The sequence below is a fragment of the Pyrgilauda ruficollis genome, unplaced genomic scaffold (genome assembly GCF_017590135.1).
Source record: "Pyrgilauda ruficollis isolate IOZ18807 unplaced genomic scaffold, ASM1759013v1 scaffold191, whole genome shotgun sequence".
Classification (NCBI taxonomy): domain Eukaryota; kingdom Metazoa; phylum Chordata; class Aves; order Passeriformes; family Passeridae; genus Pyrgilauda; species Pyrgilauda ruficollis.
The window spans coordinates 277528-297946 of NW_024518207.1; the positions used below are offsets into that span (position 1 = coordinate 277528).

A 20419-nucleotide genomic window follows, 5' to 3' on the forward strand; every position below is an offset into this window, starting at 1 on the left:
CCAGGAATATTGACCTGTTAATGTACACCACTGCTGATCCATTCATGTCCAGAAATGTGGCATTCCTGTAGTACCCAAAACACCCCACAACATTTCACAGAGGATGTAACTGCTCCTTCAAGGACCAAGGTCTCATCTCTAACTTAGCATCAAACATGTAGGGCTCCTCCTTTACAGGATTTTATGGGGTTCTTTGGTTTACAGGGATTGGTTTAAGTCAATTTTTCGGATTTATTTATTGCCATCCATGCTGGAATGGGCACTCCCTGCTCCTGATTCCCTCCCCTTCAACAATAACCACGCAAAGCCCACCAGAGGCAGACTCAAAGGAGTTTTCCTCAGCTTGAAAGGGGAAAACTGGAGGAGGAGCTGAATGTGCTGGATACTACAAATGGAGCTTGCTGCTTTCTGGAAAGGCTGATGGATATTCTGCTTCTGGAGGAAGGGAAAAGTTAGGCTGGAGCGGGAGTCAGGGAGCAAAAGGCTCATGCAAAAGTGCTGAACCTTTCCCAGTGCTGAACCTTTACAGGTATTCAGGGCTCAGAGGGCTTCCAGCCTTTTGGGAGAGGTAATGGCATGGAAAGGAGACTAGGATACAAAATTCCATATCCATATGTAAAGCTGCCAAGGTAAAAACATGGGATCTTATCACCCGGAGCTGGCGTGAAGGGAACCTCACCGTCATTCCCGGTCCTGGAGACGGTTTAGCCTCATAAACCTGAGCACCAGACGTTCTCAGTAGGATGTGTCTGACTGAGATCAGTCTCCTGCCCAGGGAGCTGCTGGCTGGGAGGGATCATTTCCCTGCAGAAAATTCCCTGCCCATTGGAATTTCTGGCACGGGATTAGCTGGCTGTCAGCTGCCCGATGGCGGGAAGGGGGCACGTGGGCTGCGTGTCCCCGAAAAGAGACGAGAGGTGCTCGTTCGCCCAGATCTTTGTGTCTTGGCTGCTGCTGGAAGTCACAATGTTCCCCGCTCCCAGTCTCCCAGCACAGCTGATTTATTCTGCCCAGTGCTTCAGGAGATATCCCAAATACGCTGCCACGGAGCCAAGAGAGCAGATCCTGAAACTGGAGCCACAGCCCGAGACTTCAGTAAACAGGATGGGGGGAGCATGAAGCATGGAGTCCAGCCAGCATTGGGATAGCTGCGAAACAACCCAGCAGAGCAGTGCTCCCAGAAATCCAGCTCCCAGAAATCCCAGCACCAGTGCTTTGCTTCCACCTATAGCCAAGGGTTTTTCAGGGGGTGATTTGATGAGTACTTTCTTGGAGAGTTCTTCTTCATCCTCACCTACGATTTGACTTTATTTTTACAGAGCCTGAGCCCAAAGATCATTTTGAATACCTGATTTAAACCCCCAAAACAGTAGAATTTGGCCAGGACAGGTGGCAGAAGAACTTTTCCCTGATGTCCCCCCTGTGCTGGACCTGAACTGAGGTGTGGGTTGAGATGCAACAGGGAGCTGGACACAGCAACTCTGCATGCCAGGGAATATCTATCAGCCAGAAGTGTTCCAACTTCTGTTCACCCAGGCTTGTGCTTATCTCCGCAATTATTTTGCTCTCCCTTCCACTAATTGCTGCTATTAAAAATATCTCTTATAAACACCCGGGAGCCAGTCTGAGCTGGGGGGGGCAGGAAGGATCTCTTTGCTTTGCCTTCTTGTTTGGCATCTGGAGGAGTGGTTGTGGAAGTTCTAATGCAATGTGTCTCCATGAAATCCATCCTGGTTCTCTCTGGGAAATGGGATCTTGATGTCAGCACTCCACACTTCCTGGGAGGGCACTGCAAAGACTAACGAGAACCACTTTAGCTGCATTTCCCTTAAAAAGGGGTTTCTCTGTGACAGTGTCTCTACTGATAAGGTGTCAGTCCCGCTCCCAGGCAAACAAGCTGGAGCACTGAAGACAATTGAGGAGTGTGGTGGCAAAATTCTCTGGATTGCTGAGTCCTCACAGTAGGCTGGCAGTTGATAAATACCTGGAAATGCTCTGCATCCTCCCTGTCACCTTTATTAATATTCATTTATGCTAAAGGAACACCAGCAGCACTAACTGCAGGTACAGTTGAACATTTGTGCAGTTTTCAGAAATAGTGGGAGCAGTGACACTAAACATATGCAGGAATCCCCATAGTTATGAATATTTACAAATATTGATTTTGGCAAGAGCACCTAATTCAGATGTTCTGAGCTCCCTAATGCAGCGTGTGTGTGTGTCTGTCGCACAGTGCTCCTCAGACTCGGGTCTGAGTTAGTCTCAGATCCAGGGATTTCCCTCGGTGAATCACTTTGTAATGAAATTTCAGTGTTTGGGAAATGCAGTTGGGGAATAAACCCCCTGGCCCAGCTGCGTGTGGTGAACACACAGGATCTGAGTGGGCAGTGCCCGAATTTGGCTCTATTGCTTTAAATGAACCAGAAACATGATTTTCCTGACACCCCAACAATCCCACCCTGTGCATCCCTGAGAGCATTGTCCAAATGCTCCTGCAGCTCTCTCAGCCTGGGGCCGTGCCCATTCCCTGGGGAGCCTGGGCAGTGCCCAGCACCCTCTGGGGGTAGAACCATTTCCTCATCTCCAGCCTAAATTTTTGTCTTCCTATAACATTCCTGGTAAGTGTAGGGAAATAACCCAGAGAAGACACCCGGATGGGTTTTCTTTTTTTGTTTTCCTATGCTACAGCAGACACCAACAGTGATTTCTTTTCATTCTTCATGGATACAATCAGAGACATGGCTTCATTATTTTATTTTTTCAAATTTTTTTTTCAACTTTGAAACCATTTGAAAAACTATATTAAGAATAGGCTTTCTGGAAACTGGGGTCAAAATGAGCAGAGACAATACATCCCTAATGAAACTTCCCTAAACCATCCAGTGACAAATGGGGCTTTTCATTCCCATTTCACTCCAGATGTCAATGAAAGCACAGCTCCTTCTAAAGCAGCCTAATGTATGTAAACCATCGCAGGAAGCAGAGCCCGCAGAGCCTAGGAGACTGCAGATGGAGAGAAAAGGCTCCTGATTCCATAAAAATAACAAAACCTGTTTTACCATATTGTGCATTAAATATTGTTCATTTGCATACTTTCCATGGCAAGGTTCTCAAAGCCCACCATGTGGTGGACTTGTTGGAAGTCGGGAAAGAGACTCTTTCCCCAAATGGAGACGTGTTAGTAGAAGCTGCTGCTTAATTAGAAAACAAAAATAGCTGATTTCCTCTATTTTTTTCCTCCTTTTCTAGGTTTTTTTTTTTTCTTTCCAGTGTGGATTTTTGGTTGCTTACCTATAATTCAATAGACTTAGGAGGGGAGGCATAGGTGCAGTCACTGCAAAATAACTGGATTGCTGGTGTTTTACAACAGCCTGCCTGCTTGGAACAGGCAGCAGCAGGGATTCCTCCATGGAGAGTTTCCAGCAGATAGCCAGGCAGATTGTAAATACCTCTTAGATTGTTTCTTTTCCATCTTTATATAGAATAGTGTGATTTTATTTGTATTTATTGTGCATCCGTGGCTGAAGCATTGGGCGGTGCAAATGTGCAATGCCACAAATTAATCAGGGGAGCCTAGAATATCCATAGCTGGAAGAGGCTCACAGGGATCAAGTCCAACTCCTGGCCCTGCACAGGACACCCCAAGAATCTCAGCTAAAGGCATTAAAAGGAAAATGTGCTCAAGGAGAAGAAAAAACTTCAGGGTGGGAGTCTTGTGTATGCAGGAGCTGGCAGGGTTTGGAGAAGGATGGACTGAGATGTTCTTGGAGAGAGCAGATCCCCTGTCTTAACAGCCATGGCTTGGACCCTGCCCACAGCAGAGGCTTGGAACGGGGTGATCTTTAGGGTCCCTTCCAACCCAAAGCATTCCGCAATGCCGTGCTCCCGATCCCTCTCTGCCTCGGGGGTTCTGCGGGAGCGGTGGGTGGCATCCGAGCACAGGCCCCCATTAAGCGCAGCCCTGGAGAGGCTGGGCCTTTGAGGCTGGAGGCTGCCAGCTCCGATCAATCCCTTGGTTTATAGGCTGCCAACGTAAAGAGTGCGGGGTGGGCGCCGTGCTCCCGAGGCTCCGGAGGCTGCACTGGGCTCCGGAGGCTCCGCAGGGCCCCGGCATTCCAGGCCTTTGCGGGAGGCCCAGGAGCGGCCTGCGCGCTTGGCCCGGCCCGTGCCTTGCTGGGCAGGGTGCAGATCAGACTAGAAGGTGGGAAATCATTCTTTCGGCTCTGCTTTTTCAAGAAAAAGCGGTTTTTAGCCCCACAGAGATCCCTTCGCTCCTCTCTGGGCTGCTGGGATGTGCTCTTTGTACACTTGCTTTTCCGCAGCCTCACAGGACACAGCGCATCAAACTGCCGCCCTCAGTGCCATGGCAATCCCCTGTGCACCCAAACAGGGAGCTCTGGGCTGGGAGAATCCCCTGTGCACCCAAACAGGGAGCTCTGGGCTGGGAGAATCCCCTGTGCACCCAAACAGGGAGCTCTGGGCTGGGAGAATCCCCTCTGCACCCCAACAGGGAGCTCTGGGCTGGGAGAATCCCCTCTGCCCCCAAACAGGGAGCTCTGGGCTGGGAGAATCCCCTCTGCCACCAAACAGGGAGCTCTGGGCTGGGAGAATCCCCTCTGCCACCAAACAGGGAGCTCTGGCCTGTGGGAATCCCCTGTGCACCCAAACAGGGAGCTCTGGGCTGGGGGATGCACCCCAAATTTCCCAGGAGGTTGGTGGGGACACTGACACCTCCCAGCTGCTGGAACTTGGAGAGCCCAGGGGGGACTTGCACTGGGGCAGGAGCATTTGGTTCTTCCAGCCTTGAATGTCCCGTCTGATGGAAGCTTTGCAAATAATTACCTTAATTAGACATCATGTCTCCTGATTATTCCTGTAAATATGGGTGAGTTGAGAGGGCCAGGGAAAATTCTTCCTGGATAAATTGTTGGGGGAATTATTTTTTTAATCTGTTGGATCAATTATTTTTATAATTAATCACAGAATCTCCGTGTGGTTTGAGTTAGATGGAACATTAAATTTCATCTCGTTCCACCCTCTGCCATGAGCAGGGACACCTTCCACTAACCCAGGTTGCTCCAAGCCCCATCCAGCCTGGCCTGGAACACTTCCAAGGATGGGGCGGCCACAATTTCTACAATTTGTCTGTGCAACAAACAATATTGAAGGTGCCCTAGTGGGGTTTTATTTAAAATCAGGTGATGGAGATAAAAGGAGGCCTGTGCTTGTCCTTGGTGCCATGAATGAAACACTGTTACTGTCACCTGCCTGCAGCCTCTGCTTTGGCTCTGGGAAGGCTGATGGTGTTAATTTGCTCCTTTTCCCTGTTCCCTTCTCTGCAGCAGCAGCAGGAGATGCTGGCCATGAAGCATCAGCAGGAGCTGTTGGAGCACCAGAGGAAGTTGGAGCAGCACCGGCAGGAGCAGGAGCTGGAAAAGCAGCACCGAGAGCAGAAACTGCAGCAGCTGAAAAACAAAGAGAAAGGGAAAGAGAGTAAGTGGCCAGAACACCACTGCTTCAGGTGTTGACAGGCAGATGGGAGCCGTGAAGGAGCCTCACAAAGCTGGAGGAACCTCCTTGAGGGCACGGGGAGCTTGTGGGAATTGAGGGGAAGAGAGAAATGCGTTTCTCTGCTTTATCTTCATTTTTGTCTCACTAAATGCCATTTTAGCATTTTTCAAAAGGAAGCGTATCCTCTCTTGCCTTGATTTAACATTTTTTGAAGTATTTTTGGCAGCATTCCTAATGGAGGCAGAATATTAAGCCCATAAAATACACCAGATGCACGCTGCACTCCTTTTCTCTTTCTGCTGCTCTGAATTTCACTCCTTTTAAGACATAGTCGAGTTCACAGCTCTCCCCTTTTTGAAGCATTTCCATTCATGGGGGGATTTTTTTTCAGGAGGTTACAGCTTGTGGGTGCCTTCCCCAGTCTGTGTCATTATGCACTTGAGGAGATCATTGTGGCCTCACAATGTCCCTTATCAGAGACACTCTGGGCTGCTTGTTCGGGCTTTTTCTGCAAGAGAATGGGGGGAAAAATATCTCAAAATACCTCGCCAAGTTGTGCCATCAACTCCTCAGGTCTGATTTCAGATGAGAGAAGTGGTGGAAGGAAGATGGGATGCTGGCTGGGAACTGGGAATAAGATAAACCTCCGAGAACTTTTTCAGTAAGATAAAACTGGGGTCTGGGAGACCTTTTTAAGTGCTAGAAAGAACAGAGGTTCAGAATCCCTAAGCATTTCCTCTTCCCCCTGCTGCTCCCATCAGCTGTTGATGTTTGATCCCTGTGTTGCTGGGCCTCTCCTCAGAACCAATACCTGGCCATTCTCATTAAAGTAATCTGGAAAGAAATTAAAATGCCTGAATCTCTGGAAAATGGAAGCAAAGCATCTTTTGGGTGAAACACAGAGGTGTAGAGGAAAAAACCCAGAATTTGGGGATGTTAAGTTGAAGATCCTGTTCCCATGGCTACCATTTTATTTTTAAGTTACTTTTTATTTAAGAAGTGCTGTGGTGTAGAATCATTATTGCACCTCAGTGCTTAAGGATACTTAAGCTATTTTTTCTCACATCACAAAATTTGGCAAAGAGAAGCTAAAATTGTCCTGATCTGAAATATGAAGAGTGTGAGAGAGGTGGAGTTTGTTCTGCTTCCTTGTTAACACCTCTGCTCTGGAGCCAGGCTGGGAGAGCTGGGAGTGCTCACCTGGAGTGGAGAAGGCTCCAAGGGAGAGCTCAGAGCCCCTTCCAGGGCCTGAAGGGGCACCAGGAGAGCTGGAGAGGGACTGGAGACAAGGGATGGAGGGACAGGACACAGGGAATGGCTCCCACTGCCAGAGGGCAGGGATGGATGGGATATTGGGAATTAGGAGTTGCTCCCTGGGATGGTGGGCAGGCCCTGGCACAGGGTGTTCAGAGCAGCTGTGGCTGCCCCTGGATCCCTGGCAGTGTCGAAGGCCAGGTTGGAGACTGGGGCTTGGAGCAGCCTGGGACAGTGGAAGGTGTCTCTGCTGATGGCACAGAGTTGAAATTAGATGAATTAGGGTTCCTTCCACCCCAAAGCTCTCTGAGGTTCTATGATATCTTTCAGTAAAGGAGGTAAGCCTTACACTCCAAAAATACTGAACTTCAAGTCTTCTAAGCAACAGGTTTATGCCAACCTGACAGAACACAGCCAGGTTTGGGTGTTCTAAGGATGCTAATGGATTAAGGATGACACATTCTGGAGGGAGAAGGCTTTCAAGCATGGATTTGTCACCCCTTCTGCTACTCAGGAATTTATCTGCAGCTCTTCGCTTGAACTTTCCACCAAACTGGTGTTTGTGGAGCTGGTGAGAAATGTAGGGCTCCAAAAACAGGGAATTTTCTCGCTTTGGTATTTGAACCATTTTACAGCTCCAGGCAGAGCCTTGTGGGAATGCTGCAGCTCCCTGCTCTTGGAGACAGCCCAGGAATTGTTCTCCCAGCATGTCAAATGTCACCTTGTCATCGAGCAGGAGGGCGCAGGACACGAGAACATGGCAGGGTGATCTTTTCGTTCTTGTTCCCACTGGAGCCAGCAGCTTCCCTGGTCTTTTCCTTTCCTCCCAGCCCAGATATTTTCCATGGAGCTCCTGCCTTACGCCACGGTGTGGATGAACCATCATTTTCCACGCGTCCCCTTGCCAAACTTGGGATGCATTGCTCCGTCAGGAGTCCTGCCTGGGAGTCTGGGCTGTCAACCCGATGATCACTGGGATCCATCATGGCAGGGGAACAGCCTGCTGTCCATTGTGCAGGAAATCATGATTAGGGATTACACAGTTGACATTTTAGCTCTGCAGAATGACTGACTCCCTTTCTTTAATGTTTTTTTTTAATGTTAGGTTTTCTATCTGAAGCCAGAGATCTGCGCGCTTGTAAATGAAGCGAAATGTTACGTCGGTTGTGGTGTGCACAGAGACTTGGGAACAAAGAGGTCCCTGTTTACAGGAGTTTTCAAGACAAAACCTACACACGAGCCACTGGGCTCATTCCCCTTCTGCTTTTAGATGTGACATTTAACAACTTGAGGGTGCACAAGACCCCTTTTCTTAAATAACTTTGGTTCAAAGAGAGCTGGGATACCCCGGACAAGTGCTTTATTCTGAGTGTGCTTCTATGCAAGTGTAATATCCTCTTCTGGTGAAATAAACCCAATTTCATCTGTGTTTTCAAACATAACTTGTGAATCTATGCCAAACTAAAGGGATAAAAAGGGAGAGCTCCTTACTGCAGGTGCTTTGTTCTCTCTTTGAAAGCAAAGTTCTTTTTTTTTTTGGACTGGAAATGAAAGGTTTTATTTGGGATCAATTTTAGAAATTTAAAATTCCTTCAAGTACGTGAATTGATTTAATAACCTTTTTTGATTTTTGTTTTTTTAATCGCAGGTGCAGTGGCAAGCACAGAAGTGAAGATGAAATTGCAGGAATTCGTGTTAAACAAGAAGAAGGCTCTGGCCCACCGGAATCTCAACCACTGCATATCCAGCGACCCTCGCTTCTGGTACGGGTAAGTGATGCTGGGCTTTCTGCAGGGCTCAGCCAGTGCCATCTTTATCCCCAGTTCCCTGAGGGAATACACCTGATGTGCCTGTGGGGTGAGCCAGAGCGGTGACAGGATCCCTGTGCATTCCCAAAATGCGCTTTCCAGAGGGTTCCAGGGTGAGTGGTTTTGGTGGCTGCTGTGGTGGTGTCATGGTGCTCTGTGTGTAGAGAGAGGTCTTTGTGTCGTCTGTAATCCACAATTATCCAAACTCACAAGTTCTACAGTCAGAGATCAGCTTTTATAAGTCCTCCAGCTTCTCACCGAGGATTTGATCCCACCTGCTGTTATAAAACTTGAACTTTAGTCAAATGAGGAATAGTTTTTATGTTCAGGAGCTGGAATTTGGTGATCCTTGTGGGTCTCTTCCAACTCAGGGTATTCTATGATTCAGTGAATTCCTGCAGCTCAGGATACTTAAACTTTGCATTTTAAAACTTTTAACACTTACTGGTATTCTTAATATCTCAGACTTGGAAGTTTTGTTTACTTGGCTCTTACTGGAAATATCCAATGGGTCCAGTCTGCACTTCTAATCACAACTGCCCCAACATCTCCGTTTTCAACTGAAAATATTCAACTGCAGGTCTCCAGTTGCAATTTCAGAAATCAACTTTTTCATTGTACTAAGACAGTTAGAAATTTGATGTGACTTGGAAGTTTCCACTGCTATGATTTTGTCACTGTCTTTATTAAATAAATAGCCAAAATGCTTTGGATATTGGCTTTAGTGACCTCAAAATTCATGAAATTTTGAGTTACAAAAGTAATTTCATTTTGCCATGAAATTAATGTTCAGGCTGAAGTACTGACAGTGTTTTAAGTCTTAAGAAATGAACGTGTGTAAAGGGAGGATGAGGTCATAGCCAGAAGATGTTTCCAAATTCCAGAAACTGAGCTGCAATGAAATTTGAAAGCTATCCCAGCTCTGAGCCAGCACAGAAATGCTGATGTGGAGTTGGCAGAAGAATTCAGATGTTATTGGAGGCAAAGTGAGATTGAGCAGCTTTAATACAACTCTGAAAATCTAATCTGAGACTTGGGGATTTCATTAAAGGTGGTTGAAGACTCTGAGCCTCCATTTCTTTAAGGCATGGTTAAAATAACAGTTAATGCAGGAGTGGTACAAGGTCAGTTAGAATTCAGGGTGCCCAGAGAAGCTGTAGCTGCCTCTGGATCCTTGCAAGTGTCCCAGGCTAGGCTGGATGGGGCTTGGAATAGCCTGGGATAGTGGAAGGTGTCCCTGCTACGACAGGGGGAGGAATGAGATGAGCTTTAAATCCCTTCCCATCCAAACCGTCCTGGGATTCTCTGTGATGCAAGGCCAGGGCTGCTGCAGGTTTTTAGCCACGTCTTGTTTGGGGTTTCAGGATGTTGCCTCAGCTGATGCTGAGAACTTTCTGAGCCCCAAAGTGTGGTTTGGGTTTGTTGTGGCACTTAGGCATCCTAACACCCCTTCCCTGTGATGCTCCAGGGATGCCAACAGGCAGAGAGAACACAAACCATCGCACAAAGATTTCAGGTCATACCATCCCCTCGTTTTCCATCTGTTCTGTGGTGGGGTGAGGATTGTTATTCTGTATTCTAACCCAAGATGGACAAAGCCTTGGAGCTTCACAGCTCTTTCTCAGTGCTGAATTCTCCTGCTGAGCCCTCAAGGAGGGCAGATGGCAGCAACACAGGATTTTTTAAATGCACCCTTCACTTTTTCAGGCAGAAGTTGAGGATTTTTTTCCTTTCCATTCTATTAATTTATTTTTTTTTCAAAAGGAGAATCAACCTTTAAATTCCTGACATATTAGTATTTATTTATATGGCATCTCATAGGTTACCAGCTGAGCTCTGGAGGCATTCCTGTCCCCACATAGCTGTGCTGTGATGCACTTGGGTGGTGGCTGGGTTGAGCACATGCGAGCGGGGCTTGCAGGAGATCCACTCCACGCTCCCACTGTGAGCAGGCCAGGCCATTAAGTGCTAGCAGATGCTGGGACAGCCTCTCGAAGCAACACGCCTGCTTTTAAGCACTTCCCTTGGTCTTATTAAGGTTTGTGAATTCCTTTCTGGTTTTTTTTTTTTGGGGGTTTTTTTGCTTTTTTTTTTTGTAATTTTTTTTTAATGGAAAGCATTGCTTAAGGAAAAAAAAAGTCTCCTAAGAATATTGAGCACCATGGTGGTCTGACGTCAGTGGCTGTGACAGGAAAAATGTTCTTCTGGCACAGAATCACAGGGGTATTAGAGCTGGAAAAGACCTCTAGGATGATATCCCAGCCCTGGAAATGCTCGAAGCCAGGTTGGACAGGGCTTGGGATGGTGGAAAGGGGTGAACAAGATGGTGTTTAATGTCCCTTCCAGCCCAAACCACTCTGGGATTTTGTGATAGGCAACAGCAGAGGAGGTTCTTTGGAACTGCATTGTCAGACTGTCCCTCCCCTGGATTTTAAACCCACTGGGCAGCCTGGCTCCCAGGAATTTCTGCTCTCTGTCATATCCCTGGGAAACTGTCAGCAGTGCTTGGGAAGCAGCCACTCCGTGTGCTAGCAGCTATGGAAGGGAGTTTAACTGAGTATTTGCATGGTGAGGAGGTAGAGAGGTACAATTATACTTTAAATTGCGCATTAAATTATACATTGAATGATCCCAACATCCATGGGTGTGAACACAAAACATTCCAGCACAGGTACACATCTATGAATGTATATTCAGTGCACCTTGCTGAACATGATTGAAGGATGAAATACCAAATAATGAAATCATTAAGGTTGGAAAAGACTCCCAAGATCATCACTCCAGCCTTTCTGTCTGTGCACATGGATGTTTGAAGGAGCTCAGGGAACAGGGGATGCCTTGAATGAAGGGATGTGCTTTCAGGAATGTCTGCAAGCTCCGTGCAGTGTCCAATTTCCTCTCCTCCCAGAGCTCTGACATTCCTGAAGGGGCATGCAGACCAGGGCATGCTGCTGGAAGCAGCGTCAGACCCCAGTCTGGGAGCCAGGGAATGTATTCCTGTTTGCAGAGCTCAATATCTGTCATTCAGCAGCCCTGGAGCACATCTAAACAGGCCCTTTGAATTCCTGCACATTGCCTGACAAAGGGTTGAAAATAGCTTCAATGTACTCGATTGTGCTGCATAGGTCATGATTTAAAAAAAAAAAAAAAAGTAATAAAAAGGATGAAAAAAAAAAAGGTCTGTTGCTCATATAGAGCCAAAAATGTCATTGTGTGACTTGATGGGGCTCAGGGCTCTCAGATCACAGCACCCAGGATTCCTGGGAGTGAAACATCATTCCTGGGAGTGCTGCCTTGCCATGGAATGAGCAGATCCTGGGAGAAAAAGCCACGTCTCTTCCCAGGAGGGAGTTTTTTTTTTTTTAGTTTGTCTCTGTTTTGATTGCAGGTGAAGATTGAAGTGTGCGTGGGGGCATTCAGGGGTGGGGATGTGGCACAGCATGGGGTAGGTGTGGGAAGCACAGCCCTGCAAGAGCCCCAGAAATAATTTTTCTTTATGTACAGAGAAATCTGGATAATGAAGAGGGAGGATTGGGAAACCACAGTCATTCATACTTCCACAGAATCCCAGAATGGTTTGGGCTGAAGGGACCCTAAAATCCATCCCATTCCACCCCCTGCCATGGGCCCGGACACATCCCACTAGAAGGTCTGTGGGAATAGAAAATGTTGTTCAAATAAAGTTTGCAGAAGGTTAGTTTTCCTTGTAATTATACAGAAAAGTCAATGTATTTTCCTAGTATTTCATTAGCCCCTTATTTTTTGAAGGCTTTATCTTGCAGTGGAATTGATGCTCTGGATCTCAGCAGCCAACTTCTAAGTTGAGCTTGCACTCAAGAGATTAGTACTGCTTGAGAAACAGTGTGAATTTGTGCAATTTTCAGCTGGGAATGGCTCCTTTTGGTTCCTTGAAGAACCTTTGTAGGAGAATATTTTCAGCTTGGTTTTTAGGCAGTACAAAATTTCAAAAAGTTGTTTTTTTTTTTTTTTCAATGCTTGGTTTCCATTGTCCCAAATCCATTAGTATTTAGAAGAAATATGGGGTTTAAATTCTATTTATTTTATTTATTTAAAGTGAAGTTGTGAGAGCCCAATGAGTGTCACCTGCATGGCTAAATCAGTCATTCTGCTGTGGAGCTGCTCTGCTGGCTGGAGCCTTCTCCCAGGCTGGTGAAGCTCCTGAGAAACAGCAAAGCTGGGCACAAGTCATTAAGCAGGAAAGACGCAGCCAACAAACTGGTAGGAGGCTGAGAAAACTCATTCATTATTTAATATCCTCAGCAAACAGACTGTAATTTACTTCCAGCAGCCTGCTCAAACAAAGCCATAAATTATCATGGCTTTCATGAAGTTCAGCTGGAAAGGTGCTGAGTGCTTTGGCCTCATCTCTGCTGAGCTCCTGGGATGGGAGGACAGGCAGGAGGAAGGGCAGGGGGCCACCTGTGTGCCATGGCTGCTGCTGGCCAGGTGCAGTGCTTCAGCCTTGGACTCTGTCTGCTGAGCCTGGGGTTTATTTTGGGGAGGGAAATGGTTCAGCTTGTGCTGAAGTTGAGATGTCACCTGTGCTGAGATTCAGGAACATGATTTAGCAAAACCCAGCACGGGTTACTGTCTTAGAATTTAAACTTAGGGTTAAATACCTGCATGAGCTGAGCCAAGGTGGAGTCTTACGCTGAAAGCTAAGTTAATTACCTTCCTGTGTATTGGATTTTAGTGGATTTTTTTGTAGGAGTGTCCAGGAGGAGAAGGCCTTTGCCCCGTTCCCTACTCCCTGAGGTGACATGCGCTGCGCTCGTTCCCTCTGCGTATCACCAGTGTAAAGCTTGTCCCTTCTTCTCTTTCCTTCTGTGCAGGAAGACCCAGCACAGCTCTCTGGACCAGAGCTCCCCACCCCAAAGCGGCGTCTCCGGCACCTACAACCACCCAGTCCTGGGCATGTACGATTCCAAAGACGACTTCCCACTCAGAAAAACAGGTAGGGCTGCCCTTCTCCCTCCGTGCTGCCCATCCCTGCCGCTACGCTCAGCCCTCTGGTCTGATTTTTCCTGAAAAAGAAGGGATGCTGCCAAAAAGCTGGATTCCAGGCTTGTTTCCCAAGCCCCCTCTCCATCTGCTCCCCCTTCACCTGTCTCTGTGCTCCCAGTGTTCCAGGGAGCCTGGGGCTGCTCCGGGATGTGTGAGGAGTGTGGGAGACAGCGGAGCCGCATGTCAAAGTTTGGGAGATGTTTCCCCAAACCCAAAACTCTCACAGAGATCTGCGTGTCTCCAGCCCAAGTATGTTTGCTGAGTGAGAAAAGTACTGAGAAAAAGTTCATTTCTTGGGGGATTTGCATTTTATGTACAAGTTTGTACCTGAGGTAAATAAGGAGGTTTGTGCCAGGGCGAGCACCAGGGTTTCCTGCGAGGGTTTGGTTCACACCTAGACAGTTCTCTTTCAGTCTGGCTTCTCCTTGCACAGTGGCTGAGCAGGTCAGTTATTCCTCAAGCCTGTATTATGTAAGCCAGGTTGTTTGGCTTGGCTGTGGCCTCAGCTCCGTAGCACATGCCTGAGCCAGCACAGCCTGGGCTCCCAACCTGCCCAGCTCGGGGCTGCTGCCTTTGGGGAACAGCTCAGCTGAGAGCTTAGCCTCACTCAGGGAGCTGTTCTGCTTGCTGGCCGTGCTGGGAATCACTTCAGGACAGCAAAAAAAAGCTTCTCTGGAAAGATCGCACAATCATTAAGGTTGGAAAAGCACTCAAAGATCATCCAACCTTCAACCAGCGCTGCCAAGGCCACCTCTAATCCATAGCCCCAAGTGCCACATCCACAGGTTTTTTAAACACTTCCAGTGATGGTGACTGACCATTGCCCTGGACAGCCTGTTCCAGTGCCTGACCAGCCTTTCAGTGATGAAATTTTCCCCTTTTGGAAATGTCTCACTAGGAACCATAGCACCTGCCCTGCTGGATGGAGTCCCATCTGTGCAGTTGTCTCTGTTCCCCCTTGGGTTGGTTGCTTGATGAGTAACAAGCACTTCAGCTGCACAGGAACCCAGTCAAAAACTGGCTCCAAGATATGGGTTTTCCCTGGGAAAGGTGCCCCTGTGGCTCTGGGGGTGGTACTTTTGACTCTGCCCTTTCCGGAGGACTCCAAAAGCCGAGCTTAGAAAACTGGATTTGCTGAAGGACAGGGCATCCTCTCCTCTCTGCTCCTGGGAGATGGAAGAGCTTCCAGGCTTCCCTGGGGATTCACAGCATTTCCATGCAGGGAAGCATCCCTTGGCACCAAACCTATCACTTAGGGCCTGTGGGCAGCCTGATTCCAAGAGATTTTTAGCTCTTTCCTATGCCTTGTGATGCCAGGTGATCCGTTCCTACCCTGTTAGCGTTACCACAATAAAAATGGGCTTTGACATGCTCCCAAACCTGCCTGGCTCGTCACCTCAGGGCACCTTGTCAGACTGGCTTTGAGCAGCAGTCGCCCTTCTTGTTCCCAGTGTCCTGGAAGGGAATTCCTCCTGCAGGAGAAGGAAGACAACTGCACATCTCACCCTGTGCTGCTTCCCAAACTGGGATCTCACCAAAGCTCCTGCTGAGTGAACTCCTGCTGTCAGACAGGGGGAATTAAGGATGATAAATGGAGCTAATCACATTATTAAAGAGTGGAAGCTACCAAACTCATTGTTGTTTTCCAGCAGGAGGACGTTCAGCTGATTTTGGTTTGCCAGCATGCTGGCTCTTGTGTTTTTTGGGCACCAGCATCAATCTCCTGGGCACTGCTCTGGGATACAAACAAGTTCACTTTTGTAAGGTTCAGGGGAGAATTTTTTTCTTTTTTTCCATTGTTTTCTTTTATTTTCCTTTTAACGCAACAGCACGTCAGGCTCTGGCACAGCAATATCCTGCAGAATTCCCAGTGCCAAGAATGTTAAGTTGCTTGGAGAAGAAAGGCTCCTGAACAGTCTGGTGTAAACAAAAGGCAGGGAAGGCTGGAGCCCATCCTAAATAAAGTTCTTTATTACGGGTGAGCTTTTCAGATTTTTGGCACCAGGCAACGCTCTGGCTTTGTGTTGGTAATTTAAAACCGCCATATCGTGTAGTCCAATTTTATTAAATTTGATTAAATATTTGCAGCTCAAATAACAGAACCCATCACAATACAGCTCTGATTACCAGGGCTGGAATCCAACCAGCACCGTTGCTGGGGAGAGGGCGGCTTAGGGGGTGGTGGGAAGGCAGTTGGAATTATCATTTCTCCCAGCCTGCAGAGCTGGGAGCATGTCCTGCAGGTTGAGACATTTTTGGGAAGAATAAATATTCCTCATCCCTGGAAGTGTTCCAGGCCGTGTTGAACAGGGCTCGGAGACCCTGGGATAGAGGAAGGTGTCCCTGCCCATGGCAGGGGGTTGGAACAAGGTGAGTTTTAAGGTCCCTCCAACCCAAACAATTGCATTATTCCATCAAATTTGCCATTTCCCTGCATTTAGCAATACTCTGTGTCTTTATCCTTATTTCAAGCATCCTGATGGTCACAGGTTATGGGAGAGGGAGGATGTGCAGGAAAAGTATCTTCAGAGTGCTTGAAAGCCTTCAGCAGGGGGAACAGTCAGCTCCTGCAGTGTGCTCCTGATGCCTCCCATGCCCTGAAATCCAGCTCTCTCTGATTTGTTTTCCTAAATTATCCTCCAGTTTCTTGGCTGTTTGGTTTCAGCGTGAAATTGTTTTCCTGGTGCAGTTACTAATTGCTTGAATCCTGTTCTTAGCCTGGCTGGGGGATTGATTTCACTCTCCTCCCTCTCTCCAAGCACTTTGGGGCTCTTCCTTTTTTCACTGATCTAAGGTCATTTTGGTTGGTGCTGCTCCTGCCTTTGCTGTTAAATACCTGGATTAGCGCAAGGATTTTTATTTCCCCTTCTGGGGAGTTTACTTTGCTGTGTGTGGGATTTAATGTCAGAGTTTTGTTGACAGCTTTTGAGAGGGGAAATTCTAAGTGACCTCTTCTGCTCCCAGATCAAGGTTGGTGTCTCCCAAACATAGTAACATTTGTTATGTGCTGCACTGGGATCCTCTAAGGAAAGTCTCTGGAGAGTCCTTATGGAGTGATTTTAGACTCTGGGTTGGGACAGCCTGTTTTGGTAATCCCAAGAGCTGTTTGTCAACACCTTTTGTGGAGCTGCTGAAGTGGGTTTTAGCAGAGCTTTTCAGTTTTGCATTTCCAAGGAATCGTGTCCTCATTTTCTCCCCAGGAACGAGGTTGTTGATGGCATTCCTGCTTTCTGAAATTTGAGCAGTGGATGTATTAGAACATGCTGTTACTTAGAAAGCTGACACCACTACCATCATGAAGATTTAAAGGGAATTATTTCACTTCTTAGCATGCTTTTCCTCTTGGACTTGATGATCTTAGGGGGCTTTTCCAACCTAAATGATTATGTGACTCCATGGTTCTTTTTCCATGCAGAAGAGAGGAGCCTGAGAGAGGAAAGCATCCAGCATCCTGTGATGTTGTTGGTATTGCAGAAAACTGGAGTTGTTTGGGTATTATTTGCTGTCCAATAATTTGCAGCTAAGCAGGTGAAATTGGTGTGAACTTGTTGCATTTAGAAAGTAATAAAAGGGAAAATGAAGGGGTTTGTCAACAATTATAATGCTGCATTTGTCAAGGAAAGCGTAATGTCCCTCTGAACTGGTTCTGATTATTGGAGTGTTTGGAGTGGTTTGTTTTAGGACAAAAGGTTGTTTGGAAGAAAATAGGCTAGTCAGAAACCCTGGTGTAATGTGGGAGTATAATCCAGAGGAAATCTTGGAGCTCTGTGTGGCATGGAGTGTCACTCCAGTTCGAGAGCATCTCTGCCTTCCCACCCACGTTGTCCTTCCAGCCAGCATGGAAGCCTGGCTTCCCACAGACCCACACACTGAGAGGAGGCCCTGACCCCCAGAGAAATCTTTGCTGGAAATACCCTGTGCTGCTCCAAGTGGAGGATGTCAGTCTGTCTGATCCAAAAATAACACTTAGCTTGGATATTGGGGAAGATTTCTTCCCCGGGAAGGTGGTCAGGCACTGGAACAGGCTGCCCGGGGCAGTGGTGGAATCACCATTCCTGGAAGTGTTCAGAAAGTGGAATGTGGCACTGGGGGACAGGGTTTGTGGTGATGATGAATTGATGGCTGGACTTGGTCATCTCAGAAGTCTTGTCCAGCCTTAATGATTGTAGAATTGTAAATACACTTCTTGTGAGTGGTGCACCAGAAGAGAAACCTCTTCCAGGAGGAGACCAAACAAAATCTTGTGGTTTAGTGTCACCTTTGTGGGATCCCAGTCACTCAGGAAACCCACCCTCCTCCTCCTTGGTCCTTGCAGCTCCATCTCTGCTTCCCAGGGGCTGCCAGGGGCCTGCACTGTTCATGGAATCCCAGGATTGGGTTGAAAGGAAACTCAAAGCCCATGCCATTCCACCCCTGCCATGGCAGGGACATCTTCCACTGTCCCAGGTGGCTCCAAGCCCCAGTGTCCACCCTGGCTTGGAAAACTGCCAGGGATCCAGGGGCAGCCACAGCTGCTTTGGGCACCCTGTGCCAGGGCCTGCCACCCTTCCAGGGAAGAATTCCTTCCCAATATCCCATCTAACCCTGGCGTCCTTCAGCTTAAGCTCCCTCCCTTCATGGAGGTTTCTTATGGATGTTAGAAGGGAGACAAGATCATTCTGTTGGCTTTTGCCTGACTAGTAAAAGTTCTTTGTAAAAGAACTTTGTAAAAGTGTAAGTTCTTTGGCTAGAACTTACAAATAATAATAATAATAATAATAATAATAATAATAACAACAACAATAAATTAAATACATCCCTTTCCAGTCCCCACCTGGTGAAATAAACATGTTCAAGGACTGGGAGCAGAGGTTTCAGGCTGCATTGTTTGCTTTTATTCCACAAATGTAGATGGGCAGTGGGGACAGCGCAAACTCTGCCCGGGACTTGGTGGGGTTTTGACTTTCACAGACTTAATGTCCAATTAGTTCAGCAGCTTAGGGGCTGCAATTCTAGGAAAAAAACAATGGAAATGACATAAATGTTGGAAGAATTGGATTACATGGGTCCTGCTGCACACAGTGATGTATAAGAGGGGTAACTTGGTTTGGAGCCTGTGAAAAACAGGGAAGCTTTTGGCTTATGTTCTGGTTATTAATTTACTTGGAGGAAAACAAAATATTCTTTGTATAAATCCTTATTATAGGCCAAATTAAGTATGTCAGTGCTTAAGAAATCCCACTAGCTTTGTGGGAGCTGACTCAGATTTGGACACGGGCTTCATTTGTTTGCTGGAGGGGAATTTTTCTAATTTTATGGCATTTGTTTTAATACTTCACCTGGAGATGTAGAGGAGCAGTAATTTTTTAACTTACGTTTGGTAGTTTGGTCTCCAGTTTTTAAATTCACTCCAGTTAGGAAGGCTTTGTTTGGGCATATTGCCTGGCAGGGTGAATCTGGGGAGATTTCCAGTGGAATTGGGGTTCCTGAGGCAGCATTGAACCTGCATTGACTGTCAGGTATTGATGCTTCTGCATTGTTTAAATTCCTGTTTTACACTTGTGAAAGACAGCTCTCTTCAGCTTTAAAATATTTTTATTATATAATAGTTTAAGAAACCATGTGAACAAGCCTAAATTATTTTACTATAAAAGAGGTTTTATGTAAATTCTGTGAGTTTGAGGCTGTGCTGTGCTGCCTGTGCTGAATTTTAATTCACCTACTTTGGGCTCTGGAGCACCCAATTAAAGCCGTGTAGGGATTATGCTCTCTGAGGTCCTGATGCCATGTTAGATTTGGGATTATATCTGAGGGATAAACAATAAAATCAGAGGAGGGCTTTAAATAGACCTTTTGGTGTTTCGAAACTCGATCCTCTAGCAGAAGGGGAAAAAACAGAGTGATTTTGTCTTAAAATAGTTTAATCTGACAAATTCCAATACGTTGCTTTGGCAATCACTTACGCTGGAGGTATTTTCTCTTTTAAAGCTGTCATTTTCTGTGCTTGTTCACCTCTTTGTTGTATGGGAGGAGATTTTTATTGTGGCTTAAAATACAGGGTGTGTTAGATAATCTGTGACCCCAAATCTTTTGTTTCCCTACCCATTTTTAAGGTGTTTCAAACCGTTTCCTTCTGTGTATTTAAAAGCCACCTAATTAATTGTGTGTTCCCAACAGAAACCATCCCTCATCTGAACACCAAGAATTAAATTTGGGCTGAAATACAGTTTTATTTCCATGTTTTCCTTTGTCAAAGGACAGATCCTTCCAACAGGTGTGGCATAGGCTTAGATTTCCTTGATTTAAAATGGGCATATCAGCATCCAGCTGTGGCACCTTCCCCTTCCACAGAATCCCAGAGTGGTTTTGTTGGAGGGGACCTTAGAGATCATCTCATTCCAGCCATGAGTGTGGCATCCAGGCAGCTATTAATGCTCAGAAATTGGGACAAATTAAAGCTGGGAATGTAAGGATGTGGGATGGGGTGTGTACCCAAACACTGCTTTTAAAATCATGCCAACTTGTGTTTCGAAGAGAACTCAGAGAAGTTGCTGCTTAGAGCATGAGCTTGTGTTTGAACTGGTCCAGTCTTTAATATTGCCCTGGGAGAAGATTTGCATTCAGTCCCCGGCTATTTTAAATGCAAATTCTCTCTCTGGAAGATAATTCCCCCCTTGCTAATGCACTTCATTCAGCATTTGAAGCATCATCTTGAGGAAGCACATTTTTTTTTTTACTGCTCCCTTTATCTCTTGCTGGCATTTTTCTGTCCAAAACATTCAGGAAAAATCTCTTTCCTTTCTTTTTTTTAATTTTTCTTTCCCCCCAAAATTCCATCAAAG

At 46.7% G+C, this 20419-nt stretch overlaps 1 protein-coding gene across 12 annotated transcripts in view; it reads left to right on the forward strand.

Moving 5' to 3' along the window:
- The window catches only part of HDAC4 (histone deacetylase 4), a 174809-nt gene that overhangs the window by 100083 nt on the left and 54307 nt on the right, over positions 1-20419 (forward strand). For 10 of the 12 annotated variants that reach the window (XM_041465775.1, XM_041465772.1, XM_041465774.1 and 7 more), the window contains 3 exons: positions 5343-5493; positions 8414-8534; positions 13427-13548. In XM_041465775.1, coding sequence (XP_041321709.1) covers positions 5343-5493; positions 8414-8534; positions 13427-13548 — 394 coding nt within the window. The remainder of the gene's footprint in view (positions 1-5342; positions 5494-8413; positions 8535-13426; positions 13549-20419) is intronic. The other 2 variants (XM_041465766.1, XM_041465770.1) reach the window with 1 other exon arrangement.